General features: G+C 39.6%; 1 protein-coding gene across 1 annotated transcript in view; it reads right to left on the bottom strand.

The window, feature by feature from the left end:
* Window positions 1-21,244, bottom strand: part of AMPH (amphiphysin) — a 228,857-nt gene that overhangs the window by 31,063 nt on the left and 176,550 nt on the right. The window contains exons 12-16 of the mRNA XM_088834640.1: window positions 19,894-20,010; window positions 14,388-14,411; window positions 12,793-12,816; window positions 9,971-10,003; window positions 2,715-2,762 (exon numbers count right to left, since the gene is read on the bottom strand). Of these exons, the coding sequence (XP_088690766.1) occupies window positions 2,715-2,762; window positions 9,971-10,003; window positions 12,793-12,816; window positions 14,388-14,411; window positions 19,894-20,010 (246 nt within the window). The remainder of the gene's footprint in view (window positions 1-2,714; window positions 2,763-9,970; window positions 10,004-12,792; window positions 12,817-14,387; window positions 14,412-19,893; window positions 20,011-21,244) is intronic.

The following is a 21,244-nucleotide window of genomic DNA, read 5'->3' as shown; positions in this document are numbered from 1 at the left end:
AATGTGTGAGAGTGAAAAGTGAAAGTGAAGTCGCTCAGTCGTGTCTGACCCTTAGCGACCCCACGGACTGCAGCCTACCAGGCTCCTCCATCCATGGGATTTTCTAGGCAAGAGTACTGGAGCAGTAGCAGTAGCAGTTTACATTAAGATTAAAAAACAACTCAAAACCAATCACAAAGATAACCTAAAATGAAAAAATATTTGCATCAGTCTGGGTTTCTTGGAAGTCTGAGAAATTTTGAAGTTTCATACATGGCAAGAATAGGCAGGGTGTTTTCATGAATAAGGCCAATGGCATTTGCTTGTTGAAGTCAGACAGGAACTCAGTGGAAGCAAAGTATAAAGAGGAGGAATTGGTTATATTCCACAAGTCACAATACTTTCCTCTAATAATAATATCACACCAAATATTATAATATAGCATTATAAACTTAAATTCTAGGGGGACAAATAGAATTCACTGAATGATGAGTGAGGCTGAAACATGACAGCATGACTGTACATAAAACAGGCTGCTCAAATTCGGAAACTGAAGTCACTTATCTAATCCTTCTAAGATAATGTAAAATTGAAAATATTTTGTCAAGATCGAAGGAAAAGTAAAGGTAACAGCATCTCGTGGAAAGATCTTAAATTAGACCTTTAGGAATTTTGCCCAGTTTCACGCACTTTTTTTTTTCTATAAGAAGCTTCCCCGGGCAAATATTTTAAATGGGTTGATACCATGCTGTACCCATCTGGGGGCACTGGTGTTCACTGGAGTAGCCATCATTATACATTCAGAGGAGAAGTATTCTCTGAATATATTAGTGGCAGCAGGATGCCACAATGGGTTAACTCTGAAGACTCAGAAATGGAATTCTTGCTTTAGAACAAAACAAGCAGTGTTGCTAGAGTACACATTTTCTAGCATCCTCTGTGATAAGCTGGAAAGCAGGCAATGCAGGGTAAGAAGAGATGGTTTGCGAGAGTGGAGTTAAGGGTCTAGACACATTCCAATATGGTAACTGCCTTCTCCAAACTCAAGACAGCTACTCTAATGAGAACTTTAAAGGGCTATGCAGGCAATCCTGAGTCCAGAGTAGGGTTTGCAGATTCAACAGGGTTTAAACTTGTACTCAAGGGATATTTCATGCGGCCACAAGACGAAGAGTAGGGAGATGTGCCGCTGACTACCAACTTCAGCCTCTGCTTTGCTCAGATCAGTCAATGAACCCACGTTCAGACATTGTTCTGCTTCTGGGAAGCTGCTATACAACTGAAACTCAGTGGGTGAGGTTCACTGTGATCTCCTAGTCCTTCACAGCGCAGAGTCAACACTAGCAGCATCTGCAGTGCTGGGCATGACACAGCTAAGCTCCCCAATGGAAAGAAGGTACAGGAAATCGGCTTCAGAAAACACAGATAAAGAGAAGAGAAGGGCACACATGGAAGCTCCTAGAACCAGCTGTGTGTGCAGGGGTGGTAGGGAGATGTTCAGAGAAACTTAAAACCCACTGGATTCTGTGCCAGGAATTTGCAGTTGTAGTAGGGGTGAATTTACTGATGATCCATTGCCTTTTTTACAGCAGTATTTCTCCATTTTTTAACTCATTCACAATTGATAATTAAAAATCTCATCCTCCAGTGTCAGTATAACCCTTACTCCATCACCCAGACTGAAAACCACTAATGATCATGAAACATAAGTCTCTCTGGCTCCCTTATTAACATCAATATAATATGAATTTTAAACATTTAACTCTTCATTTGCAGACATCACAGACTCCACCTTTTATCCGGTTACCCAAAAGGCAAAAATACACCCATCCATCCATGGACAGAGTGTTAGAGAAACACTTGTCTTTGAAAAATGGCCAAATAACCTTCCAGAGCAGAAATCCTTTCTTAGAAGTAAAATCATCTAAAAGGAAAAATTTATTCTTTAAATCCAATTCTGAGTTTCCAAAGTGAAAGCCAGAAGCTGGGATAATTCTATGCCATTCCCACAGGAAAAGCAGTGTGCTACAAATAACCTTCCTGAACTAATCCTCAAAGAGCCTAAATCCTCCATAGTGTAGCACTGACAAGCTCTCAGTGACATCACTCAAGGTCTCTTCATTCAGCCTTAGTAGTAAGCTGCTGCTACATGTGTTTCCTATGATAACCAATCTTGCAAGGATCTCCGCTAACACCCAGAGTAACCTTTCTGCTTCCTACTCACTCCCGAGCTAAACTTTTCTCTTTATCTCATTTGGCAGCAAAGTAGGCATCATATCTTTACCATGTATTACGTCTTTCTACAGGTCACAAAATGAAGGGAGGAGATGAGAGATGAAGTAACTCGGGTTCAAGAAAAAGCAAGGATCTATTCTGAAGCATGAATTCTTGAGGCAATTCTGTTGTCAGTCCTGTAGCATAAGCTATAGCATAAGAACATAGCATAAGAACACAGAAACATCCATGTTCTTGAATGGCTAGACTTCATGTTCCATCGAAACCCATAATTAAGATATTTTGATTTTTGCCAGGATCACTGTGCCTTTATAAATAGAAGCAACTACATTCAAAGTCACATGATTTTTCAAGAGCTTTCCTTCCTATTTTCTAGAAAAGGGAGAGGTACAGAAACCACACTCTGAATATTCAAGCTCTAAATTACCTACAATGATCAACCTTGGAACATTTGGTGGTAATGAAAAATTTTCCCCAAACACAAACCAAAATCAACTCACCATGTTGAACATACTCTGGTCTGCCTGCATTGTGAACAATGAAGTATCCTGGAGTTGAAAAGTGGGGACAAAGTAGAAGATTCCAAATTATTAGGGTTTCAGTTAATTTGTCAAAACAGCAACAACAAAGATATCATTTAAATCAGTTTCTATGAATTGCATCAACAAATACATTAATAAGATTCATTTGGCTCGTTTAGTTTAAATCAAAAGCAAAAAATGCAAGTATAATTTCTGACAGTAGTTATTTTAAATATAAATCTGAGCTAGCAGAATGCAATCATATGATGAGAGGCATTCAACAAAGGGCAGAGTCTTCAAAGGCATTATTGGTCTGCAGCTTCTCTCTAGGACATCAACAAGATGTTAGAATTTAGTGGATCTAAGCTACAAATTTAAGCATTTTAAATGTTGGATTCTTAATCTTATTGTTTCATCAAAGTGTGACATCTATGAATTAATTATGAGCCATAATTTAAAAATCGTATACAATATATCCATTTGGGATATGGATTGTAAAAAATCAAGTTTGAGACAAGCTAAGGGAACAGTGATCTCAGGGAGAATCTTCATTCCCCTTTATACAGGTAACCTGGCTTATACCCTCCAGACAAGAAACCAGAAGAGTCTATCCTGGATAATCTAACCAATTCAAAGGGAAAAAAAAGTGCCTAAATAATCAGATATCAATGGTTCTCCAAAAGAAAAGATGAGCCAGTGACATTTGGTCAAAGATGGAGGATTGAACACAGGCATTTACCTCTGTTGCCTCCAGAATCCAAACTAGATAACAAGAAGAAAATTAATTTTTAAAGGCATAAACCCATGAGGGTAAAAAGAATGGAAAGAAAAACAACCAGAACAAAATTTTGAAATTAAAGAGCAAACAAATGAACAGTAACTTGGAAGACCTAAAAAGTCTGCACTGTAAGTTGATGTAGAAATACCAAAAACAACCCAATTTATTACTCATAAATCCCAATGGATCAACAAACTAGATGGACCTAGAGACTGTCATACAGAGTGAAGTAAGTCAGAAAGAGAAAATCAAATACTGTATATTAATGCATATATGTGGAATCTAGAAAAATGGTACAGATGATCTTATTTACAAAACCAAAATAGAGACAGACATAGAAAACAAATGTGTGGATAGCAAAGCAGGGGAGAGAGGGGTTCAGATGAACTGGGAGACTGTGGTTGACATATATACACTATTGATACTATGTATAAAATAGAAGGAGTATATTGTCACCCTGCTTATTTAACTTATATGCAGAGTACATCATGAGAAACGCTGGATCAATAACCTCAGATATGCAGATGACACCACCCTTATGGCAGAAAGTGAAGAACTAAAGAGGCTCTTGATGAAAGTGAAAGAGGAGAGTGAAAAACCTGGCTTAAAACTCAAGATTCAAAAAACTAAGATCATGGCATCCAGTCCTATCACTTCATGGCAAATAGACATGGGAACAATGGAAACAGTAAGAAACTTTATTTTCTTGGGCTCCAAAATCACTGCAGATGGTGACTTCAGCCATGAAATTAAAAGACACTTGCTCCTTGGAAGAAAAGCTATGACCAACTTAGACAGCATATTAAAAAGCAGAGACATTACTTTGCTGACAAAAGTCCATCTAGTCAAAGCTATGGTTTTTCCAATAGTCATGTATGGAGGAGAGATTTGGACCATAAAGAAAGCTGAGCGCAGAAGAACTGATGCTTTTGAACTGTGGTGTTGGAGAAGACTCTTGAGAGGATCTTGGACAGCAAGGAGATCCAATCAGTCAATCCTGAAGGAAATCAGTCCTGAATATTCATTGGAAGGACTGATGCTGAAGCTGAAACTCCAATACTTTGGCCACCTGATGCGAAGAGCTGACTCACTGGAAAAGATCCTGATGCTGGGAAAGACTGAAGGCAGGAGGAGAAGAGGATGACAGAGGATGATATGGTTGGATGGTACCACCAATTTGATGGACGGGAGTTTGAGCAAGCTCCGGGGATTGATGATGGACAGGGAAGCCTGGTGTGCCGCAGTCCATGGAGTCGCAGTCAGACACAACTGAGAGACTGAACTGAGCTACATTGAACTGAATCAGAACCTGTGGTATAGCTCAGGGAACCCTACTCAGTGTTCCATGGTGACCAACACTGAAAAGCAATCCCAAAGAGAGGGGATATATGTATACATATGGCTGATTAACTTTTCTGTACAGCAGAAACTAATACAACATTATAAAGCAACTATACTCTAATAAAAATTAATTTAAAAAAGAATTATAAACTAGGTGCCATGAGAAATGGAAGTGAGGGTGGTACAAAAGCCAGGGGAACTGGTTGAAAGTCTACTGAATATTACTTAGACCTGGTCTCATATCTGAAAACCAAGCAACACCCTTTGCCCCTATTTTCAGAGGCTGAAATAGAGAGTCTCTGGAGTCTCTGGAAAGGGGGACACACAGTATATTAGTAAAGTAGAGTAATTAATTGAATATTTACATTATAGAGACAAGGGCTCCTCCACTACTCCTCCCAGCTCCTCCCAACTACTTCCCCATTCAACTCCAATTAACCTGGCAACCAGGCTTGAACCCTGTACCCGTCCCCCACATACCCAGACAAGAGACCAGAAGAGTCTTCCCAGAGAACATGACCAGCTTGAGAGAGAAATAAAAAAAAGTCAAAAGAATCTGATACCAGGAACTCAACAGAAAAGATAAGCCAGAAAATCCTACAACAAAACCTATAGTCAATGAGTCCCACCTACTTGTACAAGTCTCTCAGTTTTTCAGTGACCTCCTCTTAAAGAGACAGCCAAGGTCACCAGACATTTGAGGAGTTTCAAATATTAAACAGAGACTGAGTAGCTTTTAAAAAGTGGAAGAAACAAAGACTTTACACCTTTGAGAATTATTAATACCCTTGGAGATATAGTGGAAGATGGTATATTCATAACATAAGAAGGTGCTATTCAAAAAGAAATATTCAGTAAACAAAAAGCTTATGGGAATGTAAATATATATATAGAAGTTAAAAATCTGTTAGAAAAGTTGGAAATCAGAGAAAGAGAAAAGGAAAAAGTAAAAAAAAGGAAGACTAGCTCAAAAAGTCAGTACATGAAAAAGAGAAGAGTTGCAGAACAAGAAAACAAACAAAAAAATATGCAATTTTCAGATTAAAAGGGCCTAGCCACTCCAGTACTCTTGCCTAGAAAATCCCATGGATGGAGGAGCCTGGTAGGCTGCAGTCTGTGGGGTCGCTAAGGGTCGGACACGACTGAGCGACTTCACTTTCACACATTGGAGAAGGAAATGGCAACCCACTGCAGTGTTCTTGCCTGGAGAATCCCAGGGACGGGGGAGCCTGGTGGGCTTCTGTCTATGGGGTCACACAGAGTCGGACATGACTGAAGTGACTTAGCAGCAGCAGCAGCAGCAGTACAATGTATGAAAATAGATGCAGACCATAGTACATCATTGTAAAATTCTCGAAACATGGGTGTAAGGATTACATAGGCTTGCAGAGAGAAAAAGGTGGGAGGGGTATACAAGCACACAGAGAAATACAGAGATAGGGTTTCTTACAAAATATCAAGAAGCAAAATGACAGTTTCTCATCAAAGACAAATCCTATATGGTATCACTCATATGCGGGATCTTAAAAAATGATACAAATGAACTTATTTACAAAAAATAAGTAGATTCAGAGACATAGAAAGCAAACATGGTTACCGAAGGGGAAAGGCAGGGACAGATAAATTAGGAGTTTGGGATTAACAGATACATGCTACTATATACAAAATAAACAAGGTCCTACTACCTATGGCACAGAGAACTATACTCAATATTCTGTGATGAAACCATAATGGAAAGGAATAGGGAAAAGATTACATATTTGCATAACTGAATCACTTCACCGCACACCTGAAACTAACACAGCATTGAAAATCAACTACACTTCAATAAAATTATTTATTAAATGTTAAAAAAGATGCACCCTATGGAAATGAAAAAGAAATGACAGTTTTTCAGTGGCAACACTAGGAGATAGAATTGAGTGGAACAAGGACTTCAAAATTCCAAGGGAAAATAGTTTATATCTTATAATATCCAGTCTATTAGGTACATGAGGCCAGAGATACTTTCAATACAGGAGGTCACAAACACATGCGTCTTGTGCAGACTTTTCTCAGGAAGTTACTGGAGGATGTGCTCTATCCAAACAAGGGATTTAACCCCAAATGAGGGTGATATGTGTCCCGAAAAGAGTGAATGGACAGAAGAGAGGTGAGACCACCTCCACAGTAGACGTGATGGGAGACCCTGTGATTATAACTGTGGCAAGTCATACTCCATAGCGTTTCCAGGTCTGACTAGAGCAGTCCCGAAGAACAGTTTCAATATTCAAGAGGATGAAACTTAATGAATGTTTAATGTTTTAAATAAAAAGAGAGGAGATTTCTATAACCACAGAATATGTGGTTGAATTAGTAATAAGTACTTAGAAAACTAAACAAACAAATAAAGAAGCTCACTAACAAATAAACAAGCTCACAAACAAGATCCTACAATTACTTCCTCCAAGGAAAAAAATGTTAGCCTAAAAGGAAATGTAAACTTTATCATTTGACCAACAAGAGCATTTACAGCATCATAGGGATTCGGGGTGGGAGGAGACGGGGGCGACAGAGAATGAGATGGTTGGATAGCATCACCGATTCGATGGACATGAGTTTGAGTGAACTCCGGGAGTTGGTGATGGACAGGGAGGCCTGGCGTGCTGTGATTCATGGGGTCGCAAAGAGTCGGACACGACTGAGCGACTGAACTGAACTGAATGACCCCACCACTGACTGGCTGGCTGGCTATGATGTCAATGGAAGGGCAAGAAGCAGAGAGAGAGATGTGAACTCTGAGGGTAGCAGATTGAAGACACTTTAGTCTCTCAGAGAGATGAGTCCATAACTAATGCTTTGGAAATCAAGAAGGAGCATTATAAGAAAGTCATCACACATGTGGTGGTGAAACCAGAGAATCTGCTATGAGGTGTGAAAGTATTTTCCTCTAAGAAGCAGAAAATGGAGGGGGTATAAGATGGCCTGAAGTTTAAAGTTTTTGTTTTTAAAATAAAAAAAAAATCCTTTTAAATTGTGTTCTGCTTTATTGACTATGCTAAAGCCTTTGACTGTGTGGATCACAATAAACTGTGGAAAATTCTGAAAGAGATGGGCATACCAGACCACCTGACCTGCCTCCTGAGAAACCTGTATGTAGGTCAGGAAGCAACAGTTAGAACTGGACATGGAACAACAGACTGGTTCCAAATAGGAAAAGGAGTATGTCAAGGCTGTATAATGTCACCTGTTTATTTAATTTCTATGACATCATGAGAAATGCTGGGCTGGAGGAAGCACAATCTGGAATCAAGATTGCTGGGAGAAATATCAGTAACCTCAGATATGCAGATGACACCACCCTTATGACAGAAAGTGAAGAAGAACTAAAGAGACTCTTAATGAAAGTGAAAGAGAAGAGTGAAAAAGTTGGCTTGAAGCTCAACATTCAGAAAGCTAAGATCATAACATCTGGTCCCATCACTTCATGGCAAATAGATGGGGAAACAGTGGAAACAGTGGCTGACTTTATTTTTCTGGGCTCCAAAATCACTGCAGATGGTGACTGCAGCCATGAAATTAAAAGACTCTTTCTCCTTGGAAGGAAAGTTATAACCAACCTAGAGAGCATATTAAAAAGCAGAGACATCACTTTGTCAACAAAGGTCCATCTAGTCAAGGCTATGGTTTTTCCAATGGTCATGTATGGATGTGAGAGTTGGACTATAAAGAAAGCTGAGTGTCAAAGAATTGATGCTTTTGAACTGTGGTGTTGGAGAAGACTCTTGAGAGTCCCGTGTACTGCAAGGAGATCCAACCACTCCATTCTAACGGAGATCAGTCCTGGGTCTTCATTGGAGGATTGATGTTGAAGCTGAAATTTCAATACTTTGGCCATCTGATGCAAAGAGCTGACTCATTTGAAAAGACCCTGATGCTGGGAAAGATTGAGGGCAGGAGCAGAAGGGGGCGACAGAGGATGAGATGATTGGATGTCATCACCGACTCAATGGATGTGGGTTTGGGTGGACTCCAGGAGTTGGTGATGGACAGGGAGGCCTGGAGAGCTGTGGCTCATGGGGTTGCAAAGAGTCGGACACAACTAAGTGACTGAACTGAACTGAACTCTTTAAATGATGTGCATTTATAACTGATAAAAATACAAACTTTAAAAATGAGACATGAATAACAGTTCTTAAAACTCAATCTTTTGAAAGAGTTTGCTTCTATGGAAAGATACATTATCACCTCTCTGTGTGTATGTGTGTATCTGTATTCAGGTGCAAGTGTGTGAGTGGGTTTTCTCTTTTTCTAGATAACATGTGGTAAAGTAGTCAAACTTTTAAAAGGAGAAATTTTGAAGGTTGAAATTCTTAACTGTTCATGTCTAAGATCTGAGACAAAGCACTCATCACAGCTAGGCAGATACTTGAAGTCTCCCTTGAAGAAGTTTTCAGAACTTATTCCATGACTTGATAGCCATGTGGTCTGCTTTTCATATGGGTTACACTGTCCATCTACTGGGGACATACAATGAATGGAACAGTCCATTATTTGGCCCCTCCATCACAGACTTCCAAGCAAAATGCTGGCTTGTTGGCCAGAGCCAACCTTGTCAATGGTTTGTGATCTTCCAATGGCTCCTTTCTGAAGAACCACTGAAAAAATAAGGTTCTGTGTAGTATGACTCTTAAATGAATCTTTAGAAGGAGGCTCCTAAAAATCACTTATATTGTCTAAAGAGCCATCTCATTAGATCAAACCAATCCTATCTCTTCTTTTCCAAGAAGAGGCTGCTGAGCCTAGCAGATCTCTCAGATTAAGACAACTTCAAATTTCTAGTGGAGGAATCATCAGAATTCCATAGTACACCTTATTACCAATAGCTAATTAGTGTCATGGAGCACTTAGTATGTGCCAGGCTGCTAGACCAAGCCTCTGCACTGGCATCTCATTTAACCTTCACAACAACCCTGCAACCTTACTACTATTACTATTTCTAAGTTCACAAGAAGTGGGGTCAAATTTTATATTGACATACTTAAACATTACGCTATTCCAGTGACCAGAGGTTCCATATTTTTAAAATTTTCAATGTTCTCAACTGATGAATTTTACCAGTAAGTCAATTTCTTACCTGGGTAAATCCATTAAATGAACCTCCAGAAGCCTAAACAGAAATGGAAATCAGAGTATGTTATTTTTTTTCATTACTTCTGTAGGATTGGTAAATGTCTATTAGACAAGTGGGAAACTGAAGATCACCACAAATATTAAAATAATACAAAAGGTTGCTGTGCATTCAAATGCTTAGGAAATGGAAAAGGCCATACTGTATTATTTTAAATAGGCTGACAAAAAAGGGAAACATTAGTTTTATAATTATTGCTGGTATGTGGCTAACCAAAGCCTACTTTCCTAGTAATGAGAACATGATTCCATACAAGAGTTATGAGGGTTTAAATAGTTCTTTTTTTAGCCATTGATAGACTCTAGAAGCACATCCAGTATTTTTCTTTAAATACATCACTTTAATGAACAGCTATTTTAGATTTTATAGTTTCAATGGACCTTGGTAGAAATATTTCATGTGCTTTTATTGGGGTGTAACCACTTTAGGAACAGTAAATTAGTCTGGTTTTTTTTTATATATATTTTAGTGCTTGAACAATAAAACTGGAAGCAGAAAGAATAAACACAATAAATGGGATGGTAAAATAGACTCTCATCAATTCCCAACACAATCATTCTGCTTTTTCTGTTGTCATTTTGGTTGTCTTTTTTGTCTGTTTTTTGTCAACCTATTTGGTTTGCACAGGTTTCAAGAGGTACATGACAATCTGTCAAGGAGATGAGGGAGACCTCGGAGAAGACAGAGATGGATGATGAAGTAGGTGAGAAACATTAGGAAAAAAAGAGCCTACAGAAGTCTTTGGCTAATCTATACTACATACTGGGGTAAGTACCTCTTCTTTATCAGCCTCTATTTCTTGGTACAACAATCCATATCTCTGGTTAGCAATTTCATCTTCAGATAAATCTGAGTGGTTGGTGTCATTGTCTTGGGGACTAGCAGAACTCTCGCTGCTAGCATTCTGGGAGGCTCCCAGAACCAATGGTATAGCTATCTCTTGGCTTTCTTCCCAGCAGCTACTAACGACCTGTTTCCCACCTACATCTGCTGGTAAATCCACCTCCAGCCCTTTCTTGTTTCCAACAGTATCTAAGCATTCCCTGTAATTATCTAAGCCTTCTATACCTCTGGTAGGCCAGCAGTTAATAGAATTAAGACAACTGGCAAATCCACTTGCTTGGCCATCTGGTATACCAGAGAATTCTACTATTTCTATATTATTCCCTGCTGAATCCAAGCTTGGCTGCCGGATGTGACCTGGATCTGTTCTCCAAGCCCCCGTTTTTGCAATTCTTGGCAAGTTAATGGATTGGCTATAGTTCCCAGTCACTGTACTTTCAGGTCCCTCTATTAATGAATCCTCTGTCTTACACAAATACCAGTCTCTTCTGTTTGCATCAGTTCCCAGAGCAGAATTAAGCTCTGTCCTAGACTGAGTTGCTGCCTCATGTGTTACTGATAAAACAATAGCCTGATTTCCACCCCTGTCAGCTCCAAAAGCATGTAACACAGCCTCACACTGAATTTCTTTAGCATCTCTACTACCCTGTGCTGAGTGATACATTATATTATGGCTAGGAGGGTCTATTAATTTTTTCTCTTTGTCTTTTCCAGATAAGAACCATCCCTCTGGGCTGGCATCTTCAGTATTAGACACAGAGTCAGCCTGGGGAGGCAGATTCAAAATATCTGTGTGACTGGCACCTTCAGCTCCAGAACTCTCTATAATTTCACAATTACTTATTATTACTTGATTCCCTTCATCTAGCCCTTGGGCTCTGTCAGTAAACTCATCTGCTTGACCTACATTTTTCATGTCTTTTTCTAATATATCAGTTTTCTCAAGACACTTTTCATCAGTCTTTATGCTTTCTTCACACCCAGCACTTAGATATTTCCTAGTTTCCTCTTCATTGATTTTTAAGGTCTCCTGGTCTTGCTCTCCTAGTGTCTTAAAAAGATCTACTACTCCATTTCCTGTACTTTCATATGTTCTCTCTTCAAATTCCTCTGTCCCTTCTAGGTCCTTGACACCAATAGCTCCAGCCTCTACCTTTTCATATGTCTCCACACCTGCCCAGACAGAATCTTCAGTTTTCTGGTTTCCTTCCTCTTCTTCTGACTTTTTAACATCTTCTTGACTTTCTTTGACCAGCTCACTAGTTTCCATGGCTGGTATCTCTGAGTCAGGTAAATCCCAAGGATGCTCCATCTCCACGCAAGCAGCCCCAGGCATGGGGTTTGGGGGCAGCTGTTCATCTCCACGTGGAGGGGCTGGCCCCAGGACATGTTCACCCTGTCCAGCTATAGTGTGCCAGTCAGCAGAAGGAAGCATTCCGGTGGACAATCCCAGGTCCTGTTCTGCTTCAGAGAGACATGCAGAGTCTTCCTGCGACCCATCTTGGGTAATTTTCTGGCTGACACTGTCTGTACTAGCATCGGGGCCCCAGATAATTGCACCTAAATCAATCTGAGATCTTTGAATTTCTTCGGTCAACCCACTGTCTGGAGTTTCCTCCATGATCAGGTTACACAGGGAAAGACTTTTTGAAGAATCAGTCTTTAGAGTATGCAGAAGAGCAAAGAAAAAAAAAAAAACATAAGATGAAATAGATCATGGTAAGATTTGATGAGAAACACAAAAATCTTCAATAGAGTAGCACCAGTTAAATAAAGCTAGACAGTATATAAATTAAATTGTGTAAGGCTACATATGTGACTAGCAATGCCATGAGAAACGAAAGCTCATTCTAAGATAATATACTATGTATACAATGTATATTAAATATGAAAAAAAATCCAGAATTTTCTGGATATTTACCTACCGGCTGTACCAAATCAGTGCTTGTCTGTATGAGTAAAAAAATAATAATAAATAAGCATACGCGTGATCATAAGGCAAGAAAAGAAAATTTCCTAGCACATTAAAATCTCACACTGACAAAAATCAACATACCATTGAAGACTTTGACTTTTATTGGTTTGAGATTAAGTTTTGCAATTTGTTTTGCAACAGAAATAAGTTTTGTTTCACTATTTTGAAGACTGCACAATTGAAACACGAAGCTAGCCCCTGTCACTTTCTAAAATCAACAAAAACACTTTATGGCTATAGAAGCCCCATGTTCTGAATGTCAGCCCTTTTTGTGAATATCCAAGTAAAACCATCTCCCTATAAAAGACGTTTTCATGCAGAAATTTTTTAGCTCTTCTCTTGAGAGCCTTCCATGGTCCTTCAATCTCCTGAGGAAGGGAAGGGAATAGTCATCTTTCTGTTTTAAGGGAAGAAAGGAGCAATGTCACTTCAGAAGACCAGGCTTATGAATAGTTAGAGCTACCCAACTTTCCTATTGCTGTCTCATTAAAAGAGAAGAAAACATGAAACTCAAATTGAGCTCTTAAGACCACGTGACCCAGGGCTCTTCTAAGACAGGGGAGAAAAGGGCCCAAAAACAAGAGAAATGGGGCTTCATATGGATGCAGTTATTTTCTTAATTTCACAGATGTTGCCAGCACCAAACTCTGTGCTTTGGTCTCAATTCTCAATTTTGGAAATGTTCACGCTTGCACATCAGATTAGCTGAATAAATAACATCAGCAGTAATACAGACTTTGTATCAATACATGACAGATACTGAGCTAAATACTCTACAAATATTATCTCCTTTAATCCCCACACAACTCTCTGAGGTAGGTGTCATAACCCTTATTTCACAGAGCAGAAAAACTGAGGCTTCAAGAGTTTCAGAACTTGCTGAAAGTCATATTGTTACAGTAACTGCAGTGTAGACTCACATTTTGGGATGTCTGGCCCCAAAGCTCAAATCTTCTGTGACTAAGCTTCAGTGAAAATAATAATGAAAAAAAGTGTTCCCTGGAGATTCCCGTTTTCCGGTGAATAAGACTCCTCACTTCTACTGCATGGGATTCAGGTTCGATCCCTGGTCTGGGAACTAGGATCTTACATGCCTCATGGCAAAAAAAATTTTTTAAAGTTTTAATGGTTCCCTGTGTGGAATAACTTGTCATTTACGTTTTCTCATCCATACTTTTCATGTAGTCTATAAGCAGTAACAAATACGTGTGCCCTTCACTACAACATTTCCTCTGGCCACTGATAATCAAAGAAGATGCTTGAAGGGGCACAACACGGAATTCTTGCTCACCCAGGAGTCTGCTATTTACTCTTTTCCTCACTTCTGTTTCTGGGTGCAGATAAATGCTTAGAAATCATTAGGGAGCTGATGATTGTCATCGAAAATGTCGGGGTCTTCTTTTCATAATAGATAAAATAAAATATGACAAGGTTCCCAATGTCTAGCCATCCAGATACATTAAAAATCTAGCCATCCAGATACATTAAAATAAGATATATTAAAAATCTAGCCATCCAGATACATTAAAATAAGAGTTCTCTTACCGTCCAGAGGTCCCAGGGCAATGTCTGAAAGCAAACAAAAAAAAAAATACCATCAGCAGATAAACCTCAAGCATGTAAAAAATAAGGAGGTGATATAAGTTCTTGAAACAGAATCATAAACATTTTAGAAACATTTAGTACAGCACTGTCCAATAGCATTTTCTTTGGTGACGTAATGTTCCATATCCATGCTGTCCAATATGGCAGCCACTAGTCATATGTGCTATTGGGAGTTGAAATGTGCAAGTGTAACAGAACCAAATTTTAAATTTTACATTCTTATATTTAACTTAGAGCCACATGTGTCAATCTGTTTTTCACTGTGAGTGAAATCTATATCCAAAGCATGATGAACAGGCTTACATTAATACACACACACACACACACACACACAATTAAAATGAAGTAAACAAAATGTCCAGATATTAGAATTTATCACATCTTTAAGGAAATACAGATCCTAATCACTGCAAATGTTATTTCTTCTATCCCACCCCCCTATCAAATTTTTTTAATTGAAAAAATATTCACAATGCCATAAACATTAACAGTTAAAATTTCACCAAATGAAAAAAATACTATAGAGTACACAGTTGCTGCTGCTGCTGCTGCTAAGTCACTTCAGTCGTGTCCGACTCTGTGTGACCCCATAGACGGAAGCCCACCAGGCTCCCCCGTCCCTGGGATTCTCCAGGCAAGAACACTGGAGTGGGTTGCCATTTCCTTCTCCAATGTGTGAAAGTGAAAAGTGAAAGTGAAGTCGCTCAGCCGTGTCTGACCCTTAGCGACCCCACGGACTGCAGCCTACCAGGCTCCTCCATCCATGGGATTTTCTAGGCAATAGTACTGGAGTGGCTTGCCATTGCCTTCTCCAACACAGTTGCAAAAAGCTACATTAAGTTATTTTACAACTGCCTCAAGCTGCAAAAAGAAAAAAAAACCCAATGCCATACCTAAGTTATCCCTCTCTCAAAATAATGCCATTTATATTATAAACCACGAGCTCCCCATCAAAAGACGGGAACTGCTTTTGTTAATTCATATATATATATATATATGACTGTATCACTTTGCTATACACCTGAAACAAACACAACACTGTAAATAAAATATACTACAATATAAAATAAAAATAAGTAACAGATCTTTGGGGCTTTACACTGAGTTAGAGTTCCTATCAGAGGGATAACAGCACCACCCTCCTATCAAATTAAAGAGGATGACCTGTTTGATGGTAAATGACCTCCAGAAAAGCAATTCTTCAATAAGTTGAATCAGACAACACACAGCTCAATTAATTGGCCATCATGTAAATTAGCAGAGTGCCCCCTAAGACAGGTGGCTGAATTATACTTATTCCTGGCATTTTAATTACGAAACTTATTGAACCTGGGGAATAAATCCAGATGGTTCAAAAGACTTCCACTGTGTGTCGACAGTGGAGGAGACCTCTCTTTCTTAATTCCTTTGTGACTCATAATTACTGCTAAAGCCACATTCTTCTCTGTTCATGCCTTTGTGACTAAACTACATCCATGTTTGTTTGCTTGTTTTGAATCTCTAAATGTGAACAGAAAATTAGAGAGCCTGACACTTTCATCTGAAAAATATGACAGTTTCCAGATGGGATTACAGATGTCTGGTTTGGGTTCTGTACTACAGAAGATGGGCCCTGTGGTTCCAACTGAAACCCCCCCTCAAGTTGGCCTGGGCCTCCTCTAATGTCCCCCTCCCCTATAGCTCCAGGCAGCCTGGTCGGTCTCTGGATTAGCACTCACTTGTAGAATGACAAGACAACTGAAAGCCAGTTACTGGTACACAGAGTCCTTCTGCACTTTACATCCAATTTTCTGGTTTTCTAGATGGTTTATGTTTTCTTGCTTCACAGCCCTTTAAGAATCACAGCTCCTAAAAGCTCCTACTCATCTCTGCATAATGCACACAGGCATTTTCTCTGAAAGAAGGCAGCAATGTGAAACATCATGTTTATCACTCCTTACAATCATGAAAGGACATGTTAACTCAAGTGGACACTGCAGAGATCATAGGGTGAGGTGCTCCGCGAGCAGAAAGAATAGCAATTTAAAACACAGAATCAGGCAACGGGGAAGGGAGATCATGTTGAATCAAGGTAAGAGAAGGCAGCAGAATCTAACAGCTCTGTGATTTTTGTCATCTCAGCCTAAGACTTTTCTTCTTCACCAAGGAGGAGCAGTGTGACTAGAGTTGGATCACAGGTCAATGCTGCAGTGAGGTAACTCAATTACAGCCACTGGGAAGCCAGAGCAGTTTATCACCTGACCTGAGGGAAGAGTAGAGGGCACATACAGCTTGCCCTGATGGCAGTAATGAATTTCTGCCAGAAACTAAACTAAAAATGCCAGGTCATTTTTTGTTAATTCTGAAAAAAAATCTCTTAGTCTTAAATTCCGTGATTTATGAATTCATTTAATCATGACTTGATAGAAAAGAGGTTCCTCTCTTGAGTCAAACTTGCAGCCTGAAATGGTATGGCATCTCATCCCCTGATCATCACAGCATCCACTGTGGAAACTTTCCTCCTGCCACTAATGTAGTAAATGTTGGAGGAGAAGGCAGAAGAAGTCCCTTGAATTTTGCTGGCTGTCTACCCAATGAGAAAGCTCTGCCAAGGAGATACTCTGAATGATACATACATTCACGCTCTACTTTGCTTGATCAACAAGATAGAACCCTCAAACTTTCTGACAATGACCCAATTAGCATTTCTCAAAGTGAGTTTTAGGGACCACTCCCATGAATGCTAAGAACATGTCATTGGAACAGATTTCTGGGGTCAAACAAATTTGAGAAACTAATTTAAACAAATCTAAATAGTTTTGTTTTGTTTTTCTAAGTGCTGGACTTTTTGGAGCCTTTAATATTCTTGGAAGAAAAGCTATGACCAACCTAGACAGCATATTAAAAAGCAGAGACATTACTTTGCCAACAAAGGTCCGTCTAGTCAAAGCTATGGTTTTTCCAGTAGTCATGCATGGGTGTGAGAGTTGGACTATAAAGAAAGCTGAGCACTGAAGAATTGATGCTTTTGAACTGTGGTGTTGGAGAAGACTCAAGAGTCCCTTGATCTACAAGGAGATGAAACAAGTCACTCCTAAAGGAAATCAGTCCTGAAAATTCATTGGAAGGACTGATGCCGTAACTGAAACTCCAATACTTTGGCCAACTGATGTGAAGAACTGACTCACTGGAAAAGACCCTGATGCTGGGAAAGATTGAAGGCAGGAGGAGAAGGGGACAACAGAGGATGAGATGGTTGGATGGCATCACCGACTTGATGGACGTGAGTTTGAGCAAGCTCCGGGAGTTGGTGATGAACAGGGAGGCCTGGTGTGCTGCAGTCCATGGGGTCGCAAAGAGTCAGACACGACTGAGCAACTGAACTGAACTGAATATTCTGAGGCATGTCATCAGTTCAGTTCAGTTCAGTTCAGTTCAGTCGCTCAGTCGTGTCCGACTCTCCGCGACCCCATGAATCACAGCACGCCAGGCCTCCCTGTCCATCACCAACCCCCGGAGTACACTCAAACTCATGTCCACAGAGTCGGTGATGCCATCCAGCCATCTCATTCTCCGTCGTCCCCTTCTCCTCCCGCCCCCAACCTTTCCCAGCATCACAGTCTTTTCCAGTGAGTCAACTCGTCTCATGAGGTGGCCAAAGTATTGCAGTTTCAGCTTTAGCATCAGTCCCTCCAATGAACATCCAGGGTTGATCTCCTTTAGAATGGACTGGTTGGATCTCCTTGCAGTATAAGGGACTCTCAAGAGTCTTCTCCAACACCACAGTTCAAAAGCATCAATTCTTCGGCGATCAGCCTTCTTCACAGTCCAACTCTCACATCCATACATGACCACGGGAAAAACCATTGCCTTGACTAGACGGACCTTGGTTGGCAAAGTAATGTCTCTGCTTTTTAATACACTATCAAGGTTGGTCATAACTTTCCTTCCAAGGAGCAAGCATCTTTTAATTTCATGGCTGCAATCAGCATCTGCAGTGATTTTGGAGCCCAAAAAAATATGCTAAAAGGGAATTTTAATAAAACTTCCTGAAACATTCATCTGAGAAACCCATTTTTTTTTTTTTTTGCTAAATACCTGTCAGACTAGCATCTAATCTAGTCAATCACCTGCTTTATTGACATCTCAAATTTTTATTGTTTCAATATCACAACATGGAGGCTTGCATCACATTCTGACCAAAGTGGGGATTAGAGAGATGCTTTATTTACTGGAGGTGACAGTTAGCTGTCTGTGTCCCAGTGGTTTACCATAAGGTATCAAGTAGGCCTCAAGCCCAAGAAGTTGAGCTGGGTCTCAATATCTAAGTTGAGTTTTGCACTACACTCTGATTAGTTAATCTGAAGTATATCCTAGCATCCTTGGATTTTCCCAGACTCAAATGTGAGGCCCCAACCACATCAAAAATACTGACATAAACAATTTCTGGGTAGCAAATATTTTGAGTTAACTTCCTTCTATTAGCATAGATGACTGTTAAGTAACTATATTCCAGAGAAATTACCCACAGGTCATTTCAGCACCCACGACCAGTATCCCTCTGATAGACATTATGATCACAATAACTACTGAAATGGGAAGAATGTTAAGTGAGGAAGTTGAGAACACAGGTAAGCATGGATAAGCAAGGCTAACTCTGCATCAAGTTATCATCAAGATCATGTCAACATCAGAGAGTGGGACCAACTGAGAGTAGCACTGACGTGTATACACTGCCGTATGTAAAAGAGATAGCTGGTGAAGCTACTGTATAGCACAGGGAGCTCAGACTGGTGCTCTGTGATGACCCAGACTGGTGGGCTGCGGGGTGGGCATGGAGGGGAGGTTAAAGAGGAAGCGGATTTATGCATCTGTATAGTGATTCACATGGTTGTACAGCAGAAACTAGCATAACTTTGTAAAGCAATTATACTCCAATTAAAATAAATAAATTAAAAACAAAGACCACATAGGCATCATTAGTATCAGCATCAAGTTCAGAACTATCAAGACTGAAGGAGATTCCTGCTTGGACAAAATCTCCCGGTGATGGCCAAATGACTTAATTTGCAAAGTGTGAGGAAAAACAGCAGAGAAAACAGTAAGAAGATTATACCCCAAGCCAAGAGGAAGAGTCTTACTTAGGGAAGTCATAGAAGGTATCAATCAAGCCTGGACACTTCTGAGTACAAATGTGGAACTATGGGTAACTCTGAGATGGATGATTCCTGCAAACTGGAATGTGTGTTATCCCAACTCTGTGGGTAGAGAAAGCTAACACTACCAGAGATTGAGAATAATTGACATCGATCAAGTCCTCTTTCTACCCTTCCTTCCCATTAGGATATGTTTGTCAATTGAAAAAAAACAGTCACGTGAAAGGGAGAGGGATCAGGGAAATGCCTCACTAAGCTTTACTAAAGGTTATAAACTATCAGCCTCAACCATCAAAAAATCCACTTGATACCTGTGACATGGGTGAGTGGGTCACTCCAGCAGAACCTGCAGGGGTCACATCAGGCTTGAAAGGATCAAAGTCCAAATCCAACAAGGTCTCTTCTTTCTTCACCTCAGGAATTTCATTCTGTTGAAATAAAATAAAATATGCATGTGCTTGAATCTGATCAGATTTCATGATCTAATCCATGCATAATCCTCTAATTTTAGCTGATATTCCCAAAGCATGCTTTGATAATTTACCATTTAGTTGGCTCATCCATGGGCTCCCAGAGTTTTATATGATGAGAGGGGAAATAGCCAACTCTGGCCAAGTATAACGCAAGTTTCCCAGATACATGGTCCAGGCTCCAATCCTTATTCTTTGTTTAGTTCCAAGTTCAGGCAACAAATAAAATTTTTGAGATATGTATCCTAAAGCCACCAAGATCCAAGGAATCTCCTTCTCTGCCAGCTCAGAAAACTCAAGTCAAAATTTACAGAGAACCAAGTAGATAAAATTAGCTAAGACTTGGACCCTTTACAGTCAGTTCACTGCTATGATGTCCCTGGGAAGCTAAGATTTTAAAAGGAAGGTGTCAATATCTATAGTGACCTCATCACACCTGCCTCTCCCCCATCCCTGGATTCAGTTATCATACGATCCATTCTTCATCCATAATATGTTTGTCTCAACTGCATTCATGAGGGAATGAAAGAGAGAAAAACATATACCCCAGTATTCACTGAAAAATGAGCTCCTACATCAGTAACATTCTTAGATTAGAAAGAAAGCAAGCCAAATAGAAAATGAAAGTCCTGCTATAATAATAGCAAAAAATATACAATACTGAACACTAACGTTAGTTCATTCATTATAGAAGGCACCTATATTCACCACTATACCACCAATACACATTTATTGTGTGATCAGGATATAGCATGGGCTTGAAGTTGGTCTAACCTGGGCTTGGGTTACACAGGGATGGTCAGCCTTCATAAACTATACCACAGTGGGAAAACTGAGGTCAGTTTCCACGTGATTCAAGTTAAATGTGTTTGTTATTTGACATAAGCCTCAATATACACCATCTGTTGCCTAGAAATTGAAAGATAACAACAATGGATATAGTATTATATAAGAATAGAGATGTAAGGAGAACAAAATTTAAGAAACAGAAGTTATTTTAATTAATGTTGATCATAGATACAAAACTTAAAAATTTAGAAATGCATGAAAACCTTAAGGACATTACAGATAATACATTTTCTAGGGTATCCATACTCACTGTAGGAGGAAATCTGCTTATACATCCTACATATTGTCTTATCTACTCAGTAGCATGGTTATTCTTCATATATACTTTTAAAATTAACAAGGA

Source organism: Moschus berezovskii, chromosome 3, assembly GCF_049115385.1.
Source record: "Moschus berezovskii isolate FMDL1 chromosome 3, NW_MosBer_1.0, whole genome shotgun sequence".
Taxonomy (NCBI): Eukaryota; Metazoa; Chordata; class Mammalia; order Artiodactyla; family Moschidae; genus Moschus; species Moschus berezovskii.
The sequence above is the reverse complement of the archived record's forward strand: the minus strand, read 5'-3'. Positions and strand labels throughout refer to the sequence as shown.